At 40.6% G+C, this 21,921-nt stretch overlaps 1 protein-coding gene across 5 annotated transcripts in view; it reads left to right on the top strand.

Moving 5' to 3' along the window:
* zranb3 (zinc finger, RAN-binding domain containing 3) overlaps nt 1-20,829 on the top strand; it is a 127,989-nt gene extending 107,160 nt beyond the window's left edge. For 4 of the 5 annotated variants that reach the window (XM_080878117.1, XM_080878118.1, XM_080878116.1 and 1 more), the window contains exons 18-22: nt 8,077-8,217; nt 12,832-12,993; nt 13,771-13,963; nt 19,461-19,592; nt 20,245-20,829. In XM_080878117.1, the coding sequence (XP_080734243.1) occupies nt 8,077-8,217; nt 12,832-12,993; nt 13,771-13,963; nt 19,461-19,592; nt 20,245-20,352 (736 nt within the window). In that variant the 3' untranslated portion in view covers nt 20,353-20,829. The remainder of the gene's footprint in view (nt 1-8,076; nt 8,218-12,831; nt 12,994-13,770; nt 13,964-19,460; nt 19,593-20,244) is intronic. The other variant, XM_080878120.1, reaches the window with a different exon arrangement.
* The last annotated feature ends 1,092 nt before the right edge of the window (nt 20,830-21,921 follow it).

The following is a 21,921-nucleotide window of genomic DNA, read 5'->3' as shown; positions in this document are numbered from 1 at the left end:
TCCCTGCTCTGAGACGCTCAGTTTTCAACTACTTCAAACTTAATACACTTTTCCTGGGTTTCCAACACTGGATACTTTTGTTATAAACCATTCATGGTGATTTGCAGCAATTTTAGAAGATTTAAGGAGATTTTAATCCAGTTATGCGCACTGAGGAGGTTTCATTGTTAAAATACCAAAACGTTGGAAATAAAAAAAGTTGATTGGTGCCTGTAATTACCACTTTAATGCAGAGAAATAATAATGTTATTTTTTCATTTTTGTGTGCATACAAACACATAATTGTTAAAGCCAGCATCAAATGTAGAGGCTGTTAAAGTTAAATGTTTTATTCGGTGTTGTGCAGACCAGTTTTTGTCATCTGAAATGTATTATTATATACAAGCTCCCAGTCAAACGCTGAGCAGCGCAACACAAAAGACTTGGTAGTTCAAAATTACAGCGTAGGAGTATTTCAGTGGGACTTGAAAGATGTTTAACAGAATCACTCACAGTGAACGTTGGAAAAACTAAGTGGAGCTCTATGATAATGACTAAAAGAGCTACTTGGAGTCCAGTGTTCCGGTTAACCAGATGAGATTGGACCTGCAGAGGTGCCCAGCTTTTTAAATAAAAACTTGCAAAGTCTGGTTGCTGACATTGTCTGCGATTCCTGAGACCGATTGGCTGGAGCTCAGAAGAAGGTTGAAAAACCTGAATGTACCAACTCTCTACAACAGGGGTCTCCAACTCCAGTCCATAAGAGCTGCTGACCTGCAGCTTTTAGATGCATCCTTGTTCTGACACACCTGAATCAAATGAATGGCTTGTTATCAGGCCTTTGCCAAACTTGATGGTAAGCTGAAAAGGTAATCCAAGCATTTGATTCAGCTGTGTTGGAGTAGGGATGCATCTAAAAGCTGCAGGACAGTAGCTCTCGAGGACTGAAGTTTGACATCCCTTGCTCTACAGGAAGAAAACCAGGACTGTAGCTACAACATGCAATCCTGAATCAAGCTCCGTCTCTACAACTTGATAAATCTTCATCCAGATGGGTCTTAATGCTCGGACAACATAAAGGAAACCACTGATCACTAAAAACTGCACATTTTAAATTTGCACAAGACCACTTGGATGTTCTACAACACTACAGGACGCCTTACAATCACTGAGAGGACAAATGAATTTTTAAATTGGATTCGATTTACAGGCGAATGTCAGGGCAGCACGACATGAAGCGAGAATACAAATTTGGTGATGAAAGAGCACACTTAAATAACTCAACAACAAAATAAGAAAATTCATTTTTATCAAACGGCCAAATGAAAATATTGACCTTGACTCAAATGAGATGCTCAGACGTGACCTGAAGAGGACTGTTCAATCAAGACGTCCCGGAAATGTTGACGAACTAAAACCGTTTTGTGGGAAGAACGTCCAGAATTTCTCTCAAAACTAGCTGCAAAAAGTGCGTAATTGTTACTAAATTGAAGAAATCGCTTTTCCAGCCTTCGCTTTGATCGCTCGATGAAGACTTGAAAAGTAAAACTGCTCGTGCGTTAGTATGAAACGCTATATTTATAATAGTATATACAACACTGAAATCATGTTCAGCATCTAAGATGGAAACTCAGTGCATTTGTATTTGGCTAAGATGTGGAAAGTACTTTTGTTGTGTTGTCTTGGCAGCGTACATTAAAGCTGTACTCGAGCAAATTCAGTACAGCATTTGCATATAGTTGATGGACTTGTTAGAATTTGAACTTTTGATTTGTTTTCTTCCTTTTTTCTTTTCCCAACAATGACTCACTGCAAAAGTGCTTTTTTAAAAAGATTTGACGCAAACACTGGATGATGCACTTTCCTCGAGAATCTTCCTCCGTGATAAACTCAAACTCCCCCAGTATGTAATACAGACTTGCTGTTTTAAATTTAAAGTCTCAAGCTGAAACTCAGTAAAGGTAGGACTATTTCCTCAATTTTGGCAAATCTCATCCAGAGCCACAGAAGACATTTTCACAGGCTGAGTGGTGCTGCTTATACCAAGTAGACTTTTCAGATTTGCATTCTTTTGCAGCATTGTTTTGACAGTACTCGTCTTTGCAGTGAACATTTGGAGTTGTCCAACACACTGATTTTTTTGTTGAGTTAAAGATGGCATACTTGATGTCACGTTCATGTTCAAACACACATTTGACATGGGAATTAGCAGCTTCACGTGTCTCTGAGAGACACGTGAAGCCGAAAAGGCTTCACCGAAAGGCCGTTACTGTCAGCTCTGTCTGACCGAGGCCGGCAGAGAACAGCAATCAATCAAAGCGGCTTCAGCTGGGCCACACCGGTGCAGCAGCTCGTTAGTTTGATTTCACACAGCTGAGCAGGGTCTGTCCTCTGTGCCGAGCCAGGCGGCTGTCTGCACCTCCGCGTGTCCGCTGTCAGCTACCCGCTGACTCCCTGACTGTAACAGCGCCCCTGCAGCTGCGCATCAAATGTCTACCGGCAGAAAACCGTGTCCAGATAATCAAGTTCAAATCACGCTGCGTTTTGTCATTCCTGATGCAACCTCCACCAAATATGTGCTGCACGTTTAAATTTACTGTAGCTTTCTAACTGCCTGTACCTGCAATATTAAAGGAATAGTCTGGGGAAATTCACTGATTTGCTTGCCTCCTGAAAGTTGGATGATGTTATTATTATGAGCCACCAGCTGCTGAGCAGTTAGATAGGAAGTTACTAGTCCTGGCTACAAAGAAAATCCCTTTGAGTTGTTGTTTATATAGTTGATTTTTGCACAGACTGAATAAACAAGATAAAGTACTGTGATTAATGGGTGTTAGAGCTGCTGGTTGTCATCTTTTTGTTAGACGGAGCCAGGCTAGTCCCATTATTAATCTAAGCTAACGGTGAGTCTCACTTGTTTTATTTTCTTTAGTACGCTGTGTACACCAAGCACTTGTCTAATACATACATTTTGACAGGATAGGGTTCTCTGAAAATGAGTCATTTACCAATAATGACATGTACAGTATTTCAGTGTGTCATGCTAACTACAGCAGTATGTACTCAACATAGTGAGTCTAGTATAGAAAGATGTGATTTGAGCAAAGTATGAGTTTCCATTCATTTCCTTTAGCTTTATGGTTGTAGAAGCATGTGCTATCATCATGTGGTATGCGGCAAGAAAGGATAAAGGCTACATAGCTGATGATCTAACTATCCTGAAACTGACACAAATGTCCATCCATCAATTTTCTTTCACTTATCTGGGGCCAAGTCACAGGGGCAACAGCCTAAACAGCGAAGCCCAGACCTCTCTCCCCCCTGCCACCTCCTCTGGCTTGTTTGGGGGAACACCAAGGCATTCCCAGGCCAGATATAATCTCTATAATATTATCCTGGGTCTCCCAATCAGGGCCTCCTCCCTGTGGGACATGCCCGGAACACCGTCAGATGCCCAAACTACCTCAGCTGGCTCCTTTTGATGTGGAGGAGCAGCATCTCTACCCTGAGCCCCTCCCGAATGGCAGAACTCCTCACCTATCTCTAAGTGAGAGGCCAGATCATCTGCAAAAAGCAGAGATGTAATTCTGAGCCTGCCCAGGTAGAAGACTTCATGGCTACACCTAGAAATTCAGACCATAGAAATTATGAAGAGAATCGGTGACAAAGGGCAGCACTGGTCCAACACCCACTGGGAACAATTCCGTCTTATTGCCAGCTATGGCCTGATTGAATGGCTCGAAGCAACTGGCCAGACACCCCACACTCCCGAAGCACCACCCAGAGAACACTTTGAGGGACTTTGAGGGAGAATGCCTTCTCCAAGTCCACAAAACACCACCACCTGACACCAAATGTGCAGTACAAAAATAACAACAAACACAGGAGGAAGATTATGTAACAACAATGGCAGAGAAACAGAAAAATCTCCTTATTACTATAAGCTGCTAGCTACAGGTATGTAAGCCAATTTTTGCAGTAAAATGTGCAGGTTAACTGACATTGAACAGTTTTTTGTTGCTATAAAAATAAGAGGTGAGTTGAGAATCAGCCTGAGTGTATATGTTTGCACTTACGTGCTATTATGTGTTTATGTTTGCTAAGCTGATTAGCCACATGCAGATGTTCATGCCTGGTTAAAAGTGTTGTAGTGTAGGGAAAGTTTTAGATCCTCCAGGTAAGCAGTAAAATATACATGGGGATAATGGAGTTTATTCACAGTTATAGGACTATGTATAAAAGATGAATAATGCCACTGTGCTGCCACACGTTGGGTAGTGACGTCCCATTGATAAACATAAAGCTGAGTATTTCATTTGTTATCAAACTGATGTTTAAGACTGGATATGACGAGTGAGCGGCAGCGCTGGTTGGTGGTTCTTAGTTTATCATCCTTTATGACTTTTAGTAAGGACTGTAATTTACAAAATAAATATTTAAATACGTCCCAAAGCTAGCAATTAAAACTGTGAAGTAATCAGGAAAGTGTTTACAGAGGTCGCAGAGCAAATGAGCTGAGGGTCCTTAAACCTTTCCATACAACCAGAAGTCTAAAAACCAATGCATTCATGTTTATGTTCATCATGCCCGGCACCCTCTGGAAATTCATACAAATTGTTGAATTTCTAAATGTGTCGAGTGTATTTATGTTCTCATAAAACATTAGCAAAGACATATTTTTTACATTTTATTTTTTAGATGATTTCCATCCATGTTTGCTAACCTTTGCAGGCACATTGCTTTGCATAAACCGATTTGTACTGCTGTCAGTTGTTTACGCACAATATAAAGAGCGAGGGGGACTCACATTTATTACTGCCGCTACAAACCAAAACCTCCGCACGGCACCTTTAAACATATTTAGTAATACGCCGACTAAACTACTTTTTAATAGACCCCATTGAACATTCAGTCCAAATCATCCTAGGTTTTCACAGATGTGAGCCAGTCTGACAAACATTTTGAAAACAACATCAGTGAACCCAGCTGCCCCCTGATACTGGTAGAAGAGGTTTGGATCATAACAGAAAATGTGATTCATTCAGCAAGTAGCAGCAGTCACCTTAGTGTACAGAATTACTCTCCAGGCACCTAACTGCATAAAAACATGCAAACACACACACACACACACACACACACACACACACACACACACACACACACACACACACACACACACACACACACACACACACACACACACCTCCACTCTCTCCCAGAAGCGCAGTTGGACTCCAGTTTAGTGTAAGGTATCTCGTTTCATCCAGCCTCTGTGCTGGGACTGTTTGAAGCAAAGGAAGCTCTTGTGTTTGATGGAGACTTACCTTCTTCCTCATCTCCTCTCAGCTTCCAGAGAAACTTCTCCTCTTTGATGTCTCTCCCTCCTCCACTTTCTGCCTCCTGTCATCCATCTTTCCTTTATATTTTTTCCCCCCTTCTGCCTTCTTTCCATCTCCCTCCCTAAGAAAGTATTCTGTCCATATGGAGGTGGTGGAATTGCATAAAAATGTCGTTTCATAGCCTGCAGGGCCGAGTAGAGACACTAAAAGTTGAATTTAACAGTGGCAACACCTCCCGGCACGGTGTTTCTGGGAGGCTGGTGTCTCATTAGTAATCAGAAAAAAACGTGCAATCAGGATAGAAATCCATCAAGTAGAATTCAATAACCAATTCAAATGATTTTTTTTCTTATGAAAGAACTAGAATAAGTCCTACACAGAGCTAAATATATCCAAATATATTGGATGAAAACAGGCATCGGCAGAAGTTTTTAACAATTCAAGAAGTTGAGACGTGTGTTTTACCCATTTTTGTTGTTGTTGTTGTTGTTTTTACCTTGTAGTAAATGTTTTGTTATTAGTTAAACAGTGATAAATGTATTTTTTCCATATCTTATAGTTCCAGGAGACGTTCCAGTTATTGATTGTGTTTCATCGGTGTACAAGGCTACTTCTTATGCCAGCAGTGAAGTTACATCAAACTGAGTTCAACAATTGACACAACTGTCAGAACAAACGCTTGAAGATGAAACATTAATTATTGATCTGCTCGACGATTAGTGAAACAGCTTCATCACTCGAGTTGATTGTCTGTGAAATGGCTACACCATCCATTAGCTGCCTGCTGTCTTTCTGTCTGTTTTTTTGAAACCTCATCTCTTTTTTCCCCTTTTTTAAAAAAAACGTGAATTCTTGCTCTGCGCACTTCTTTGAACCCTCGAGCTCATTATCTGTACTTGGAGCCATTTACTAAGTCTAACCTATTTTCTCTGCTTGATATAGCAGAAAGCTTTTCTGTGTTAGGGGTAAAGGATGCTTTGGACTTGTTTTTTTTAACTTAACTACTGTATTTTCTTAAAGGGCTGTCTTCATTGACTTTTACAAAATAGTTGAAAGCACAGCCTGCACTTTATCCTTTCTGCAGAGTCTATAAAGTTCAAGCTCTTTGTTGGTTATCTGGTAAGAGAAGAAAAAAGCAGAGGGATAACTGCTGGTGAGAAGATGTGCAAATAGGAATCACCAAATCAACAAAAACCAAACAGTTGAGTCACAATGCTGAAGCTAACCCTGACTTATAGTCATGAGCTCTGGGTAGTGGCGAAAAGAACACGATCATGTATACAAACAGGCAAAATGAGCTTCCTCTGTAGGGTGGCTGATCTCAGCTGTAGGTACAGGGTGAGGAGCTCAGAGCCGTTGCTCCTCTATGTTCAAAGTAGTCGGCTAAGGTGGTTTGGGCGTCTGATTAAAATGCCTTCAAGATACCTCCCTTTGAAGGTTTTCACAGCACGACGAACTGTGGGGCAAACCCAGTGCCTCAGTATTCCCTATAAGAAACGTAAAATAAGACTAGGAACACTTGGAATACTCTGTTTATCTTATCCTGCCTGACTTTAGATAAAAAGAAGAGGGTGGATGAACGACGTAGGAGCTTACTGCCAATCACCTGCAACACTGATGACATTAAATTCTTCCATGGGTCTCCAACACATATTACATGATGGATAATTTCCAAAATAGCCACAACTACACAGAGTTTAGCAAATGAGACCAAATTAACTCATTCTAAAAATGTATATGCTTAATATTTCTAGTTGGACGTTGACTGTATTTGAGTGGGCACTAGAGGCATTTACCCGGTATGTACAGGATGTTATTGGTAAAGCAAAATAGCAGTTTGTTCCTTGTGTGTGTGGATGGTTGGTAAAGTAAAGTACTAGTTCCATCAAGTACTGACAGCAGCATGGCTGCGATCTGCTTATTGGCTAAGGCTGACCTCTGACTTCCCCTTGGAGTAAAAAGGTAGGGTAATTGCTCTCTGCGGAGACCATTACAGCGTTGTACCATCCCTCTGTTAAAACCTGAAAAGTGACCAGTCGGCATTTGCCGATTGGTCACTTTTCTCTCAAGGCCTCTGGAATCTTTTCCTACCAAGAGGAACATATCACTGATTTTCTTTCCCCAACTCTCCACATGTATTTGTGTCAACTCTGACATCCCAGGGTCATTTTAATCCTGCATAGATTGGAATGTAGAGTTTAGTGCAATTTTCAACTTGCACACATAGCATCTGTATTACAACGGCCATAAAAAGCAGTAGCGGGGCAGATGGATTAGATTAGATGATTGACGATTCCTGTGGGGAAATTAGATTGCTGCTGCTGCTGCAATAGTAATAGGATTCAGCAGGAGAAGAAGACAAACAGAATATAAGCACACATTCAGAATAGGAAATCAGCAGTGGAAGGAAGGAAGGATCTGAGCATTTAAGCACAGTTTGGTGCCAAGAAAGAAGAACAAAAATCAAAGTGCATCTGGCTCTGCACTGAGGCCATTTGTAGAATTTTGCTAGTTATGTGGGTGTGATGTGTGTGTTACATTGATGTGGTAGAGTCTCAGGATTACCGCAGTCCAAAAAAAGATGACTAAGATTACTTGTGTGCTTGAGCAACCTCAAGCGTCCTATCATACCTGCTTGTATTGCTGTCCAGAGAGAGTTTATGAATTCATCTGCTTGCAACTGCTCCCCGGTGCTTTGGTTATGTAACATCCACAAATTCACCATTACCTCACAGCAACATTTTATCCCGTTTCACAGGTACCTCGGTCGTGACGACGTGGCCGAGGCGTCTCTGAGCAAAGCCCAGGAGGAGGGAGGCAGCGTCCGACTGGTCACAAAGGAGAACTTCTTCACAAAGAGGAGGTCTGCCTCTTCGCTAACACCACCTGCTACACAGAGGTTTGTTAAGGGAAAAAACGCGCACATAAAGGTCAAGTTGTCCTCAGGTCTGTAAGTAGTTTGCTGCTAATATATGAAACTAAAATTCAAATGTATTTCTAGCTGATCACTGTGTTTCTCCTGTCTACTACACAAACGGTATTTTGATCATTCATAGATCCGTTCTTGTCTGTAGTATTTAAAGATGAAACTTCAAGGTCTGCACATGAAGGTGGTTTGTCTCACCACATGGTTTCCTCTTCAGGATTCAGAGTATTTTCATTTTCTTTCCCTCAGCTGTCTCCATGGAGATCTGTATGTGCCTTGTGGGAGAGACACAAAGGCCCACTGAGTGTGTTAGTACAGTAAATATAGACCATAATACGATCTACTGGGTGAGATGCATCGGCCAGCTCACCCCAGGAGGCAATATCTCTATGGAAACCTGCAGCAAACACACAGACGAGCTCTCACACATATACACAGTTACTGGTGTTACATACAAAATGTCTGTGATAATCTATAAAGTGCCTTAAAGGCTCTGTTCAGGATATGTGCTTTTAGACAATAGATAGCGTTTTACTGCATGAGGTATACAGCAGTGTCTGGAAGTATAAAGTGTCTGACAGAAGCAAGCACTGCTGTGTGAATAAACACGGTAAAAGGCAGCATGGTAACAACATTAAATGGCCATTTATAAAAGCTGACTTAAAAAATGTGCTAATATGCTAGTAGCTAGAATAGAAATGGCATCCATCCGTCCAACTAACTGTGGCGTGTGGTTGGAGGGATGAGGAGAATCCATGTTTTCATAAAGTAGGAAGATTGACATCCATCACTGTTATCTATTTAAGCATTCAAGTAAAACTTGTACATAATATTGAACTGCTCCTTCAAAACAACAAATTCAGTTCAGTTCCTGCTAATACTTCCTGCTGGCTGATATCACTTGACATTTGAACTGTGGCTATAAGTTATACTAGAGTAAAAAAAAGGACAGCAAGCTCTTAGATTGTAAGGCATCTGCACAAGTCATCTGATGGGAGGCAACCTGTCTCCAAACAGTAGCAGTCTGACTCTGACTGACTGCAATCATTCTCTAAAATATTGGCAATGTTTTCCAAGTAAATGTTGTCCAGTTTATAAACACAGATACAATGGCACTCTGCTCTGATAAGCACAACTGACTGTGAACTAAAGAAACAGACATTTCTGATAACATACATCCGTTTAAAACAAGCGCATGTCTGGTATTGAAGGTATCAGTTAATCTTAAAGTGTGCCACCTATGCCTGGGCGTGGGCTAAAAAGGAAATCCTGCCATGCAGCATACGTCACTAGTGTCCATTTTGAAGGGAAACAGTCTTTATATTGCTATCCACATGAAAGCAACATGCTAAAATGTGGAAAATAAGAATCTCGATTAACAGCTGGACGTACCAGTGTCAGATCTCGTTGGTGCCTTTGGTTTCTTTCGGTATAGAGCACCAGAGATGAGCCAAGGTGGTAAACATTCTACATCTATAAACCTACATTTTTGATTCACATGCATTTTTTGGCAAATGCATTGATGTTTTACAGTTTCTAAAAGACATATTTCTGGCTTTTCTGGATGTTTTCACTATTCTCAGTTTGGACACACAAGTAAAAAGTCTATTTGTGTCTCTCTTTCATCGACTAGACTTTGCTGGCACACCATTTGTCCCATGATACTTCCAGTTTTTGGTATATTCTCAACTTTGAAACAGCAAGGTTCCCTTTTTAGAAGGTTCTCTTCTCTATTTCAATGATTAAATTTCCTTCTGTAGTGCTCTGTCACTCTGGCTCTTTGTTCGTCTTGCTGTCTCTCTGAATTGTAAACCATGGGGAAAGAGAATTTAGTCCATCTGTCCCCTCCAACGTGGCTCTAGCACCCTGCTGGGACTACATGGCAAATGCCCAGATTTGCTGTCTTCTGCCAGACGGACATGCACGCAGATACACATACTAGAAATGTTTTGCAGATAGAGCATTGTAATATACTAAATATACAGGAAAAAAACTGATTTATTTCTGTTGCATGGATATTTACACTGAAATGTATTTGCAGTTTGTAGAAGAAAGTGAGCTTTGTTTAATTTAGATCAGGTTTACAGGGTAATGTCTTGACTGATCCCTCATTTCTTTATACATGGGTGCAGCGAGTTATAAAAATGTGCAAAAATACACGAAAATCCTGAATATAAGGCAAAAACAGAGTTTGTACAGTTCTAATGAGCTTGAAAGTGAATACATGGTATGACCACCTTTATGCTTCAACACAGCCTGAACTGTCATTGGCAGCTTTCTTGTCATTTCTTTAATTAGCCATCAGGAATAGTTCTCTTGGCTTCTTGAAGGACATTCCTGAAGTCTTTTTTGGAGAGCAGGTAAACCAAAAAATTCAAATTTGGATTAATCACAACATCAGACTTGTTGCTACAGATTTTTCTCCCTGTTTCCCTTCGTTAATAATGTCTTCTTGACAGCCACTGTACCACTGAAATCACTTCTGATAAGGCTTCAGTGAGCAGTAGAACTGAAGGGCCACATGCATCTCTCAGGTCTTAGTCGATTAGTTAGATTTTTTTCTGTTTTTTACACACAAATGGCTTTTCGATACTGCTTGCCTACTAGAGAAAGGTGTGACATTTCTTCTCATGTCCCCTCCTTGTCTTGGATCCATATTTTTTTAAGGACACACCAAGCCGAGATATGCCAAGTTTTCAGCTAATAGCTCTTTGGGAGTCTGCTTGGTGGTGCAAAAAATACAATTTTATGCACGTCAGACTGTGTTATCTTTAGTATTTTTAGTAGAATCATCTAAAGAAATGAGAACAAATGATGTGTTTTTGTGACAGGCTGCTAGTGAAAAAGTGCCTAAAGCTACAATTTAAAATCGCTTCTTTGCTAAGTTAGCAGTGGTTCATGCCATTAGGTGTTTTTTTTATACTTACAAAAAGTGGGCAAAAAAGTATTCCTGTGAAAATGTTCACGCACAAGGACCGATAATCAGTGATGAAGCATCCAAAGAAACAAATGTGGGGAACTATTGCTCAAGGGCGCTTTAAAATATGACGCAAACTATAAACAAGTGAGAGGAGGTGTCTTAAGACTTTTGCACACTACTGCATGTTCAGATTCAAGGTCAGTGGCTACACATTAAACACGGTGTTTAATGAAAGAAGCTGTTGTGAATCTTTTTAACGTCGTTGTTGAAAAGAATAAAACCTTCATCAATGGGAACTATTTTTATAACAAATTCATTTGTATTGTTTTTGTTGAGATTTGGGATGCCTGGCCTCAACTTACCTGTTTGACTTTGACGTTTTATTGTGCTCCTCTTCGCCGTGTTTTCTACTTTCGCCTGAGGTCACCTGAAAAATTAAGATGAAAACTCGTCTTCCCCGCTGTCGCCAAGTGCTTTCTCATCATCATCATCGTTTGAAATCATAGGGGCTCTCTCTCTGCTGAGCTCACCATGAAATATAAAGCTCCTTGAGATGACTGTTGTGATATAGATAAAATGCTCCGCTCTTTAAAAATACAGGGCATAGTGCTGGTAGGTGTGGTTAGTTTTGCAAACTCGCAAACTAAGAGATGATATCCAGCTGCAGGTAATTTACTAACAGGACAGGCACACAACAAATCAGAAAACCATATAAATACAGGGGATACGCGTGTATGTTAAATGTAGGCCTATGGTGATAATCTGGCAGACAGTCGTTTGAATGGAAACAGGCTCGAGTCATTCAGACAGGCTCTGATCTAGGACTGTAAACTGCACAGCAGTATTTTAGCCTTGTGTTCTGTAGCGTTCTTGTATTAAGACAACTTCCATATAGATAACATATCTGCGATATGTAACTCATGGAGAGTCAAAGTATGTGCAGCTAAAAACAGTCATGTGTTAGATCTCACGAGATCAGGCGAAAACCTCGTGCGCTGTCCATGGTCCTGAAATTCTAGTGTAATAAAACTGCATTAAAGAAAGTTTTTTTTTCCTTTATTAAGGGAAGTTTTTCAGTTCATTAATGTAAATGAGTGTAAGAAGTTTTGTTGCTGCTGGTATTGCGTGACTCCCTTAGGTTGGAGGATCCAGGTCATCTTTGAGTTCACTGAGCAAATTTAGAATTCAGCTGGCTGGGTCATCTATACGGTTTTACGTCTTTACGTCTACGTATCCTCTGCAGCCATATCAAGTTCAGAAATTGAGACATGCTTTTTATCTGCGTTAAATATTAGCTCAATTATCAGCAAAGTGCAAGTTGCAAATCAGTTTGTGCACATGATTTAAATATTATTCTCCCTATAGTTTGCGCTTTGAAAAAAGAACTCCGTGACGTTCATATGCAACAGTCACATAAACCTTTGAGTTCTCACTTTTTACTCACAGTCGTGTCATTGCACTCCTTTTACACCAAAGCTCAGTTTGTGCTGGAGCAACATGTTAGCAAATCTGGTGTTTGGACATTGAAGTCCTTCAGTACCACATCTGACTTACAAACATACAACCGTCTGTTGAGAATTTGAGAATGATGTCTTTTTGGTCTGAAGTTACCATCTACCACTTCTTCACTCCCGACTATGTTTCCCCTTTCTCTGTCTCTCTCACAGCAGGCAGGACAATCAGTCCTGTAGGACATCAGATGCACAGTCATCAACAGAGTCCAGCTACCTGCAGGCTGTGGACAGTCAGGGTGTCCCTCTGTGTCTCTCCTGCCAGCAGCCCTGCTCTACCACAGGTGGAGCGTGGGACACTCGATTCTGCAGCCACAGGTATTGCAACACTAACTACATACAGTTAGAGGAAAAGCTACGGGCTAAACTGGACATTTCCAACTTGTAATAACTTGAGAATTGCTCAAAAAGTTCTGGAGCAGATTTGTAGATAATATAGATCTCAGTGCACCTGATGTGCGAGGTCTACTGCAACAGCAGTGTCTTTGATTAGATGTCAGCCAAACAAAAACATATTAAATCAACTTTCACACAGTTTGAGAGGTTTTTTCCCCCCAAACTTCCCTGTACTCATTGTCCTCTGCGCAGAAGCCCACCCATCTGGCACCAAAAAATTCAATTATATTCAGAGCTTTAAGAGTTTGTGTGCAAAACAAACTCAGAAACACAGCAGTACAATGTTGACTTCACCCTGTTGTTTACTTTCTTTGTAGAAAGAATACTGTTTGCTCAAGACTAAAATAGATTAGACTTCAACTCTTGCATCTATAATGGTCTTTTTCCAAATCTTTTCCTGTAAATTTTTTGGGGGGGAATCAGTCAAATTTGGTCTTTACCAAACTTGATACCATTACCAATGTAAAATAAAAGTTTTTTATGGAAAATCTAAAGCAAACCTATTTCGGTTTAGTTTTTCTGGAGATGCTGCACCTTTTCCTGGCAGTCTTAATTCGATTAAATGGTTTTCAAAAGCCAGCTTCTGTTTTTTAACCAACATGAGAAAAACTTTCTATGTGAATGATTTTTAAAATAGAAAGAATTTAATCACAAGTTTCTTTCTGTAGTGCAGATGTTTCTATGTGCTTTGACCCACAGGTGTCAGGAGGAGTTCCAGTTGCGCTCCAGCCAGACTTACATGCGGTCTCAGGTGTTGGAGGCAGAGCGCGGCATCTGTCAGCACTGCGGCCTCCACGCCCATGACCTGTTCATTAAGGTTCGTGATGCTCCACCCTCCCAGCGAAAGGAGATCCTGGAGAACACTTGGCTCACCCAGCTGCCACTCAAACAGGTGGGACATAGAGCAGAGGAGGCACTGTTTCGTATTTGTCTCTCATCCATGTTTCAGGAAAACTCCACCAATGAGCTGAAGAAACTTTTTTTTTCAAGTGCCAAACAGCCATTAACTATGGTGGTCAGTCAGTGCAACGAGGCAAGTTGTGTCAATGTGAAATTCAACTCCACACCACTGTTTCTGTCTTTTTTATGTCATATTTCTTTCCTGTAGACCTTTATACAACCAAAGGAGTGGCCACAGTGGCGCACAGCAACTTTTACAGAAAGGCGATTGTGTTTTATTCGTTTACACAAGCTGACAGCCCGCTGCAGCTTGATTTACTTTTCCTGGGTGGCTTCACCTTTCTGCACTTCTTCCTGACTGAAAAGCTGTCTCAATCCCAATTCCAAAAAAAGTTTGGATGCTATAGAAAATGTAAATACAAACAGAATGCAATGATTTGCAAATCTCAAAAACCCAGATTTTATTCACACTAGAATATAGAAATTATACCAAATGTTTCAAGTTTGACAATTTAATCTTCCAAAAATATTGGCTGTGTTTAATTTGATGTCAACTAATTAGGTTGATGAGCAACAGGTCAGTAAGACGAAAGGGTACTAAAAGGAGCATGTAGGAGAGGTAGAGCTCTGCAAACTGTTTGCAGATTGTGGAACAATTTCAGATTAAGAATCCTCAATGTAAATTTGCAAAGACTTTGAATACCAGTTTACCAGAATAAGAATAAGTTTGGAGAAATCTCTGTATGCAAGAAACTAGATCAAAAATCAGCATTGGATGTCCGGGATTTCCGCGCACTCAGGAGGCTGCATTACAAACAGGTATGGAAATCACTGCAAGACCACTTCAAGAATTCATTCTCTGTGGATACAGTTCCTCGTGCCAGTTAAAATACTATCGTGCAAAGAAGAAGCTAAATGTTAACATGATGCAGAAATGGTGCTGTCTTCTCTTATTTAAAATGGAATAAAATTTGAAAACTGGGAAAAACATGAGAAACATGGCACCACATCGCCAGGATTGAACAGGAGAGAGACCAATCGAGCTTGTTATAAGGGCTCATATCAAAAGCCTGCATCTCTGATGGTATGGGGTACATTAGTGCCTATGGAATTGGCATCTTCCACATATGGAAAGACACACTGATGCTTAAACATATATACAGTTTGTAGACAACAAACTATACTCCCACCCAGACTACGTCTTTTCCAGGGAAGGTCTTGTGTATTTTAGCTAGACAATGTTAAGCTGCATGCTATTACAACAGCATGGTAAACCGATTTGCCTGCCTGCAGTTCAAACTTTTCACTAACGGAAACATTTGGTGTATAATAAAATGAAAAATACAGAAAAGAAGGCTCAAGAATACTGAGGAGCCAGAATCCAATATCCGACAATAATGGGACAACAATCTTCTCCCAGAAGTCCAGCATCTGGTCTCCTCAGTTGCCAGATATGTGCAGGCTTTTGTCTAAATAAAGTGATGCTACACAGTGGTAGGCATAGCCAACTTTTTTTAACCATTCTGTTCCTGTGGACTTGGAAATGACTTTTTTATAGGGTACATTTTCTCAGTTTACACATAGTTTGGTGTGTTCTTTTCTGAATAAAATATGGGTTTATGAGATTTGCATATCATTGCATTCTGTTTTTTAATTTGTGTTTTATACAGTGTTCCAACATTTTCAGAATCGGGGTCATAGTCTGTATATGTCTTCTAAATATTACTTTACATGAAACAGTGTTACTTGTAAATTGAACATAAAATATTAAAGTTTACTGTGGCTGTTCTGTGAGGACGATATGTCTCTAAATGAAAAGCTATTAGAGTTCAGAAACACAGCCCTACAGCTTGATTTTAAAAAGTCGTTTAAATATGTGTATGAACAGGAAGGTGATATATTAGCAAAACAGCTGGTTAAACTTAGTATGTAAACTTAATAAGCAAACTTGCCTGTTTTATTAAACCGGATATGGTCGCAGCTGGCACTCCTCTTCCTTAAGGCTTTCTTTGCTAATGTGGTAAAGCAATTATTAAAAACCTTTATTAAAAACACTGCACAATAAAACTTATTTGCTACAACAGTAATTCGCAGATTGATGGTTTTCTTGCAAATGCTAGCTCCATTTCCACAAAGCATAGACAGTAAGGGATCTCAGAGCAGTGAAAGCTGACCCAGCGGCAGATTGTCTAACACAGTCTCTGCCATCAGTTTCCTGTCAGAGTTACGGGTTAATGCTGCTGGTTTCTCAGCTTGACATGCTCAAGTTATTGTTAACAGGACAAAAAGTTGAGCTTGAGCGCAGACGTGCCTTCAAAATGCTTATCCCATAAAGATGTCTCTGAGTCAAGCAGAGTTAATCCTGCTTCCAGAGACAATAGCCAAATGAGACCAATAAAAGCCAGTAATATACAGGAAGTGCGAAAATGGCAAGAAAGCCTTACTTTTATCTGAGAGGAAAGCAGAATGGGATTGATTCTGCTATGTTTTAATTGATGTTTTTAGATTTTACATCATGATGATCATGATCATTTTTATACATGCAAATATTTAATACAAACTAAAACTACATGGAATCTCATTATACTTCTCATTATTAAAAAAACAGACTGAGTGTCTGAAAATTATCTGTTTTTCCCTTTAAACAGGAAGCAATGCGTGGGTGAACTAAAAAAACATTTATACATACAGGTTTTGCTTGTTGTTTTAAAGTTGTATGATAGCATGCTAACATTTGGTGATTAGCACCCACATTACCTGAGGGAATTTTATTTTGATGTGGTTGGATGTTTCAGGTGTTAAGATTTTTTTTCATATAAGGATGTTTTCTCCTCAATATTGAAAATTTGTACCAACTTTGTTAGATAACAGTCATCAAAATGCACACATTAACTGACATCAGTCTCTCTATGTGAGCCAAAGAACTGACAAAGAAGTTCTTTGTGTGTTTATGTAAGTGCAAAAATAAAAGCACCCTGTACTCCCCATCCCACCCACCTACGCACATATGCATCTACTCACACACACACACGCAGGTTGATCTGCACTCCAAGGGGCCAGCTCCCAGTAAATGGATTGCTGGGCCCATTGATTTTTTTTTTTCCCAGTGCCAGGCCTCGACCAGTAAGCCTATTTGATTTGGTTGGCTGTTATCCTGCAAAGCCACCCCCCCCCCCCCACACACACACACACAAACACACACTCACTCCTCCTCCCCTCTTTCCAGTGCCGCCGGCAGAAGCATCAGCGCCGATCGATGCACCGAGCTTTAGAGGAAACAAACTCAGCCACATGATAAGACACCAGTGGTGGAGAAGCCTTGAGATTATAGGCTCACTCTTTGGTTCATACTGGGGGGGTTTGGTACACGTGTGTGTGTGTGTGTGTGTGTGTGTGTGTGTGTGTGTGTGTGTGTGTGTGTGTGTGTGTGTGTGTGTGAGTGAGAGTGAGAGAGTGAGAATGGTTATATGTGTCTATGTTTGTAGCTTGGGCTCTCTTTTTGGCGTGCATGTGTGTAACAGGTGTGGCTGTAATGGTATTTTGATGCGCGTGTGGATTTTCAGGATGTGTTAAAGCCTTTAGGTGCTTGTGAGAGGAGCTTCAGTATGTGTGTAAGTGTGCAGTAGTGAGGTAAGGTGCACCAAAGTGCATGCTTTTGGCACAAAAGCAGGCTCAATTGACTCGAATGTGTGAGAGCTTGTGTGAGAGTGTGTAAGAGAGAGATCTGAACTCTGGCCCTGTGAGCAGGCCTGTTCTTTAAATCTGTTGGGATCAATTCCAGCTCCCTGCCTTAATGTTGGCAGAGTAGTTCTCAAAGTAGGAAAATAGATTTCTGGCCCTGAACTCTTCCCACCAGGATTCTCTCTCTCTATTGTCTTAAGCTCCTCCACTTGCTTGCTCTCTTTTTTCTTTTTGTCTCTATTCTCTGTCATCTTCCCATTCTTGCTTTCTGTTTTCTCCACTTTTTTTTCCTTTTTATATTTTCTTCATAAAATAAATTTCAGATTCACAACAGTATTATCTGCTAGTGAATCCACACTGTGTCCAGTGGGCCTCAGTACATTTTTACAAAGAAGCACTACAGGTCTTCAAATGGTTCAGCTAGTTACTCATTAGCTTTGACTTATTTCTGTTACATCTCAGACGTTCAACAACAACTTCTGCTACTGTTGACTGGTATAGATTATTTTAAAAAAGAATAATCTTTTACATCACGTGGATGGTCAGGTGAACGTACGTTACTTGCCTGGGAGCTAAGAAGCTAAGCCAGTGGAGGCAGTGTGGTCCTTTGGGCAATGTTCTGCTGGGAAACCTTGGGTCCTGCATCCATGTGGATCGCTTTTACATGTACCGCCTACCTAAGCATTGTTGCAGATCATGTACACCCTTTCATGGAAACAGTATTCCCTTATTAGCAAAACACTGGTGTCTTGCTGTATTTTCTGTAGTAGTCAAAGGAATTGAACTGTGTATTTATATTGTGTCTGTGTTTCTACTCCTTCTCCTTTGCCTCCAAAGACATCAGTTTAACTGATAAAACTGTGACTGTGTCGACTATCACCTTAACAAGTTAAACATATAAAAAAAAAAAAGAGCAATTAAAACAGAAGCTCACCTGAAATACTACTCAGGATATTGCAAATGCATTTTTTTTAATCTTACTTACAAACTTACTCATTATGTAAGTTTTCCTTGTATGAGGAAAACTCTCCTCCTCTAAATCTAGTGAAAAATGTGCTTTAAAATGTAATTAGCAGAATTTTTTTTTAAAAGTCACAAAAAGTTGAGGCATTTAGGAGTGTGCACCTTAACTGTAGCACGATATTCCCAGCGGTATTTTTAACCTAATTTCTGTCAGGCAGGCTTGCGAGCTCTCCCTGATTAAGTTTCCCTCCAGCTGCCCGTAATGTAGGCCACAAACATTTTGGTGATTTATACAGCTGTACCTGAGGCAGCAAACGGTGATGGATAGCATGAGGTCAAAGTTTGCTGTCATCAATTCGGCACAAATGATGTTTTCATCAGCTGGTCTTATCCTCACAATCACACAGGCTTACATTAATCTCAGCATAATAAACTTCCATCAGAGGCCCTTTCCTGCAGTTTGCCTTCATTATTTCCTGGATTTTGCCAGTTATGTTCTCTGCTGGGATGCGTTTTTTTGGCTTGAGACTGTTTTTTATCTTCTTTTATTGTGAGGCGCATTGCAGAAATGTCCCCGCAGTGCAGAGATTTGTTTAATATGAATGATTTGTCTGTGCCTGTGTGTGCTGTAAAGTAACAATTTAGGTCACTGTAGTACCCAGCGAAAGGCTGAGCTTTACTAAAGACATCACATCAGTGCAAAGAATTAACTTTAGCATAGATGGATGGTTTGGGAGGGGAGCGCTATCAAACGTTGTTTTAGGCAATTTAGAGCAGTGTGAGGGAACATCCGAGGGTAGCCGGTGTACTGAGACGCTCACTGTTGTATTCCGGTGTGCTTCCAGCTGAACGAGATGATCCGAGCTCCTGTTGAAGGGGATTTCTGGCAGGTTGACCACATCCGTCCGGTCTACAGCGGAGGAGGCCAGTGCTCTCTGGACAACCTGCAGACACTCTGCACTGTCTGCCACAAAGCCGTATGTGCACACTCCGCATCACAGCACCCATAACAACCGCAGCACCAGCTTTTAAAGCCAAAGGGCTTAGGGGGCAAAAGCAATTTGTCTAACATTTTAAGGTGCACAGCAGATGGAGCTCTCCTTTATCCCTGTATAAAGAGAAAGCGCCATCACTCATGTTGAGGATCACATGTGCTGGCAGTAATGTGATACATGGTCAAACACATTGATCAAAAGTCATATTATCCCTCACAAAGCTATATACTGCCTATAATAACATCACATGATGTGGCTGTGTGACATTTTGATGTATAGCATGCGTTGGAAAATGCTTGCACTCCTTCAATATTTCATATTTTCAGTCAGCCACTTCTTAAAAGCAGATCTGATTTGAGAAGAAACTTTTCAAAATAAGACACAGCTTTCACCGTGAGCTGAAATGTGCTTTGCTTTCACACCAGAATGCTTTTTTCTGTCAGCTTGGAAGGAAACGCTTCACATGTTGACGTATGTAAACTGAAGCAAAGCACTGCGACTGATAAGGGGATCCTCGCACTGTTTATGCCCCCTCTCAGACACTTTAATCTAGAGATGCTCGATATATCGATCTGATTTTTCTGTGCTGACTGCAGATGGAACCTCTTACATCATGTTCCATTTTTCTCCACAGAGAACAGCTCAGCAAGCCAAAGAACGAAGCCAGAGCAGGAAGAGTGCTGCAGCTTCCAAGGTTTCGTCAGACATCAGCAGGTTCTTCGTTCGGAAAGAAAACAATTAGCTGGGACCTGTTACGCTTTCACTTATTGTCAGTTAGGGATAGAGCGATCCAATACTTGGATCAGATAGCCTGACACCAAAAGCTAGATCAGACATCCGTGACAGGGCTTAGCTATGCTCTTCAGGTCTATCATGTTTTGTGTTTACTACCCCACGCATCGGCAGCAATCTGCTAACTTCCAGCAGTCAGCTAACAGCAAAGCAACAGTAGTTCAAAGTGTTTCGCTACAGCAACACCAGTTTGTCTTAATATGCGTACAAGTGAGTTGGCACGACTGAAGAGCTTCAGCGACAGCAGTTCGGTCTGTTTCTCTTTCTCTGTCATTATGTTTGGTTTAACACTTGTTTGGAAGCTTTTGCGTCACTCATGGTAACTTAAAGGAAATTAAAGGAGAAACTGTGACTATAAATTACAGCACTGTGCTGTAATTAATCCTACACAAGGTTGAAATAACGCTAATGCAAATAAATGTTTTTTTAAAGCATAAATACATTTGTCTTTTAATACTTTTCTAATGAATAGGTCGATAATCTTCTGTCTCACTCCTCAGAGTGAGAAATACACATTATTGATTTAACACTGGACCTGGTAGCAGCAGATACCTGAGGCCAAGGTATCAGTGTGGTATTAGAAGTGGAAAAAGTTAGACTGGTGTATCCCCAGTTACAGTCCTGGATGCTCATATTAAACATTACCAAAGTGGTTAGAAAATGTGCAAAGTTCCAAAAGTTCAGGCTTCAGATAAACAGCCACTTTTTAGATGTTTTCTTTCTGCTCTTTTCTTTGAGAGTTGATATACGTGGTGTTATCTCAGCTACACGACTATGGTCACAGAAACTCAACCCACCTGTTCAAGAGGGGCAGCCAATCAGGAGATAGTCAGCTTAAAGGGAAAGAGAAGACAGTATAAATAATGCACGTACAATCCTTGACCCCTGTGTTTGCATGAACACTTCTGGTCTTATAGAACTTCATCAGACAACAACCAGCAGTTATAACCTCGCCAAACACTTTGCTCAGTCACTCGACCCATTGCTATTTGCTTAGTAACTAATTTTTAGGTCGTATTGAATAGAAGATTAGGTCCATTTTATAAATTTTAATGGATATATGAGTCAGAAAGGAGGAGCTAAATAGCTAGTCATAGGCAGGCTTAGCTTGGGACATCACGACCAAATGAGTAATGTCCATCTTTTATACTGTATATGGAGAGAAGTTATCTAAAACGGCTTGTTTCAGGCAGCAGATGAGCCACTAGACCCTAACTGCAAGACAAAAAAACAAACGAGAGAAACAGAAGAGGAAAAGCAAAATAGGCCCCCTTTAAAGGTTTGGTGCAGTTTGCACATGTAAAGGTGTTTATTCAGTTTACATAAAGACGCACTGTGTGAAGTATCAGAAGTCCCATTTGCCGTGACAGATGAGGATACAAGGCCTTTAAAGATTCTGCCTAGCTTTCAGATGCTCTCATCTGCGTCCCACTGGACACCATTACGTTGGAAGATCTAGTAGTGGAGATTTACCTTAAAGAAAAGTGCAGTGACGTCTGCATCAAATGCAAATTCAGCC

This window comes from Rhamphochromis sp. 'chilingali' (assembly GCF_963969265.1).
Source record: "Rhamphochromis sp. 'chilingali' genome assembly, chromosome: 3".
Taxonomy (NCBI): Eukaryota; Metazoa; Chordata; class Actinopteri; order Cichliformes; family Cichlidae; genus Rhamphochromis; species Rhamphochromis sp. 'chilingali'.
Note: the sequence above shows the minus strand (reverse complement) of the source record. Positions and strands in the feature narration are given on the sequence as shown.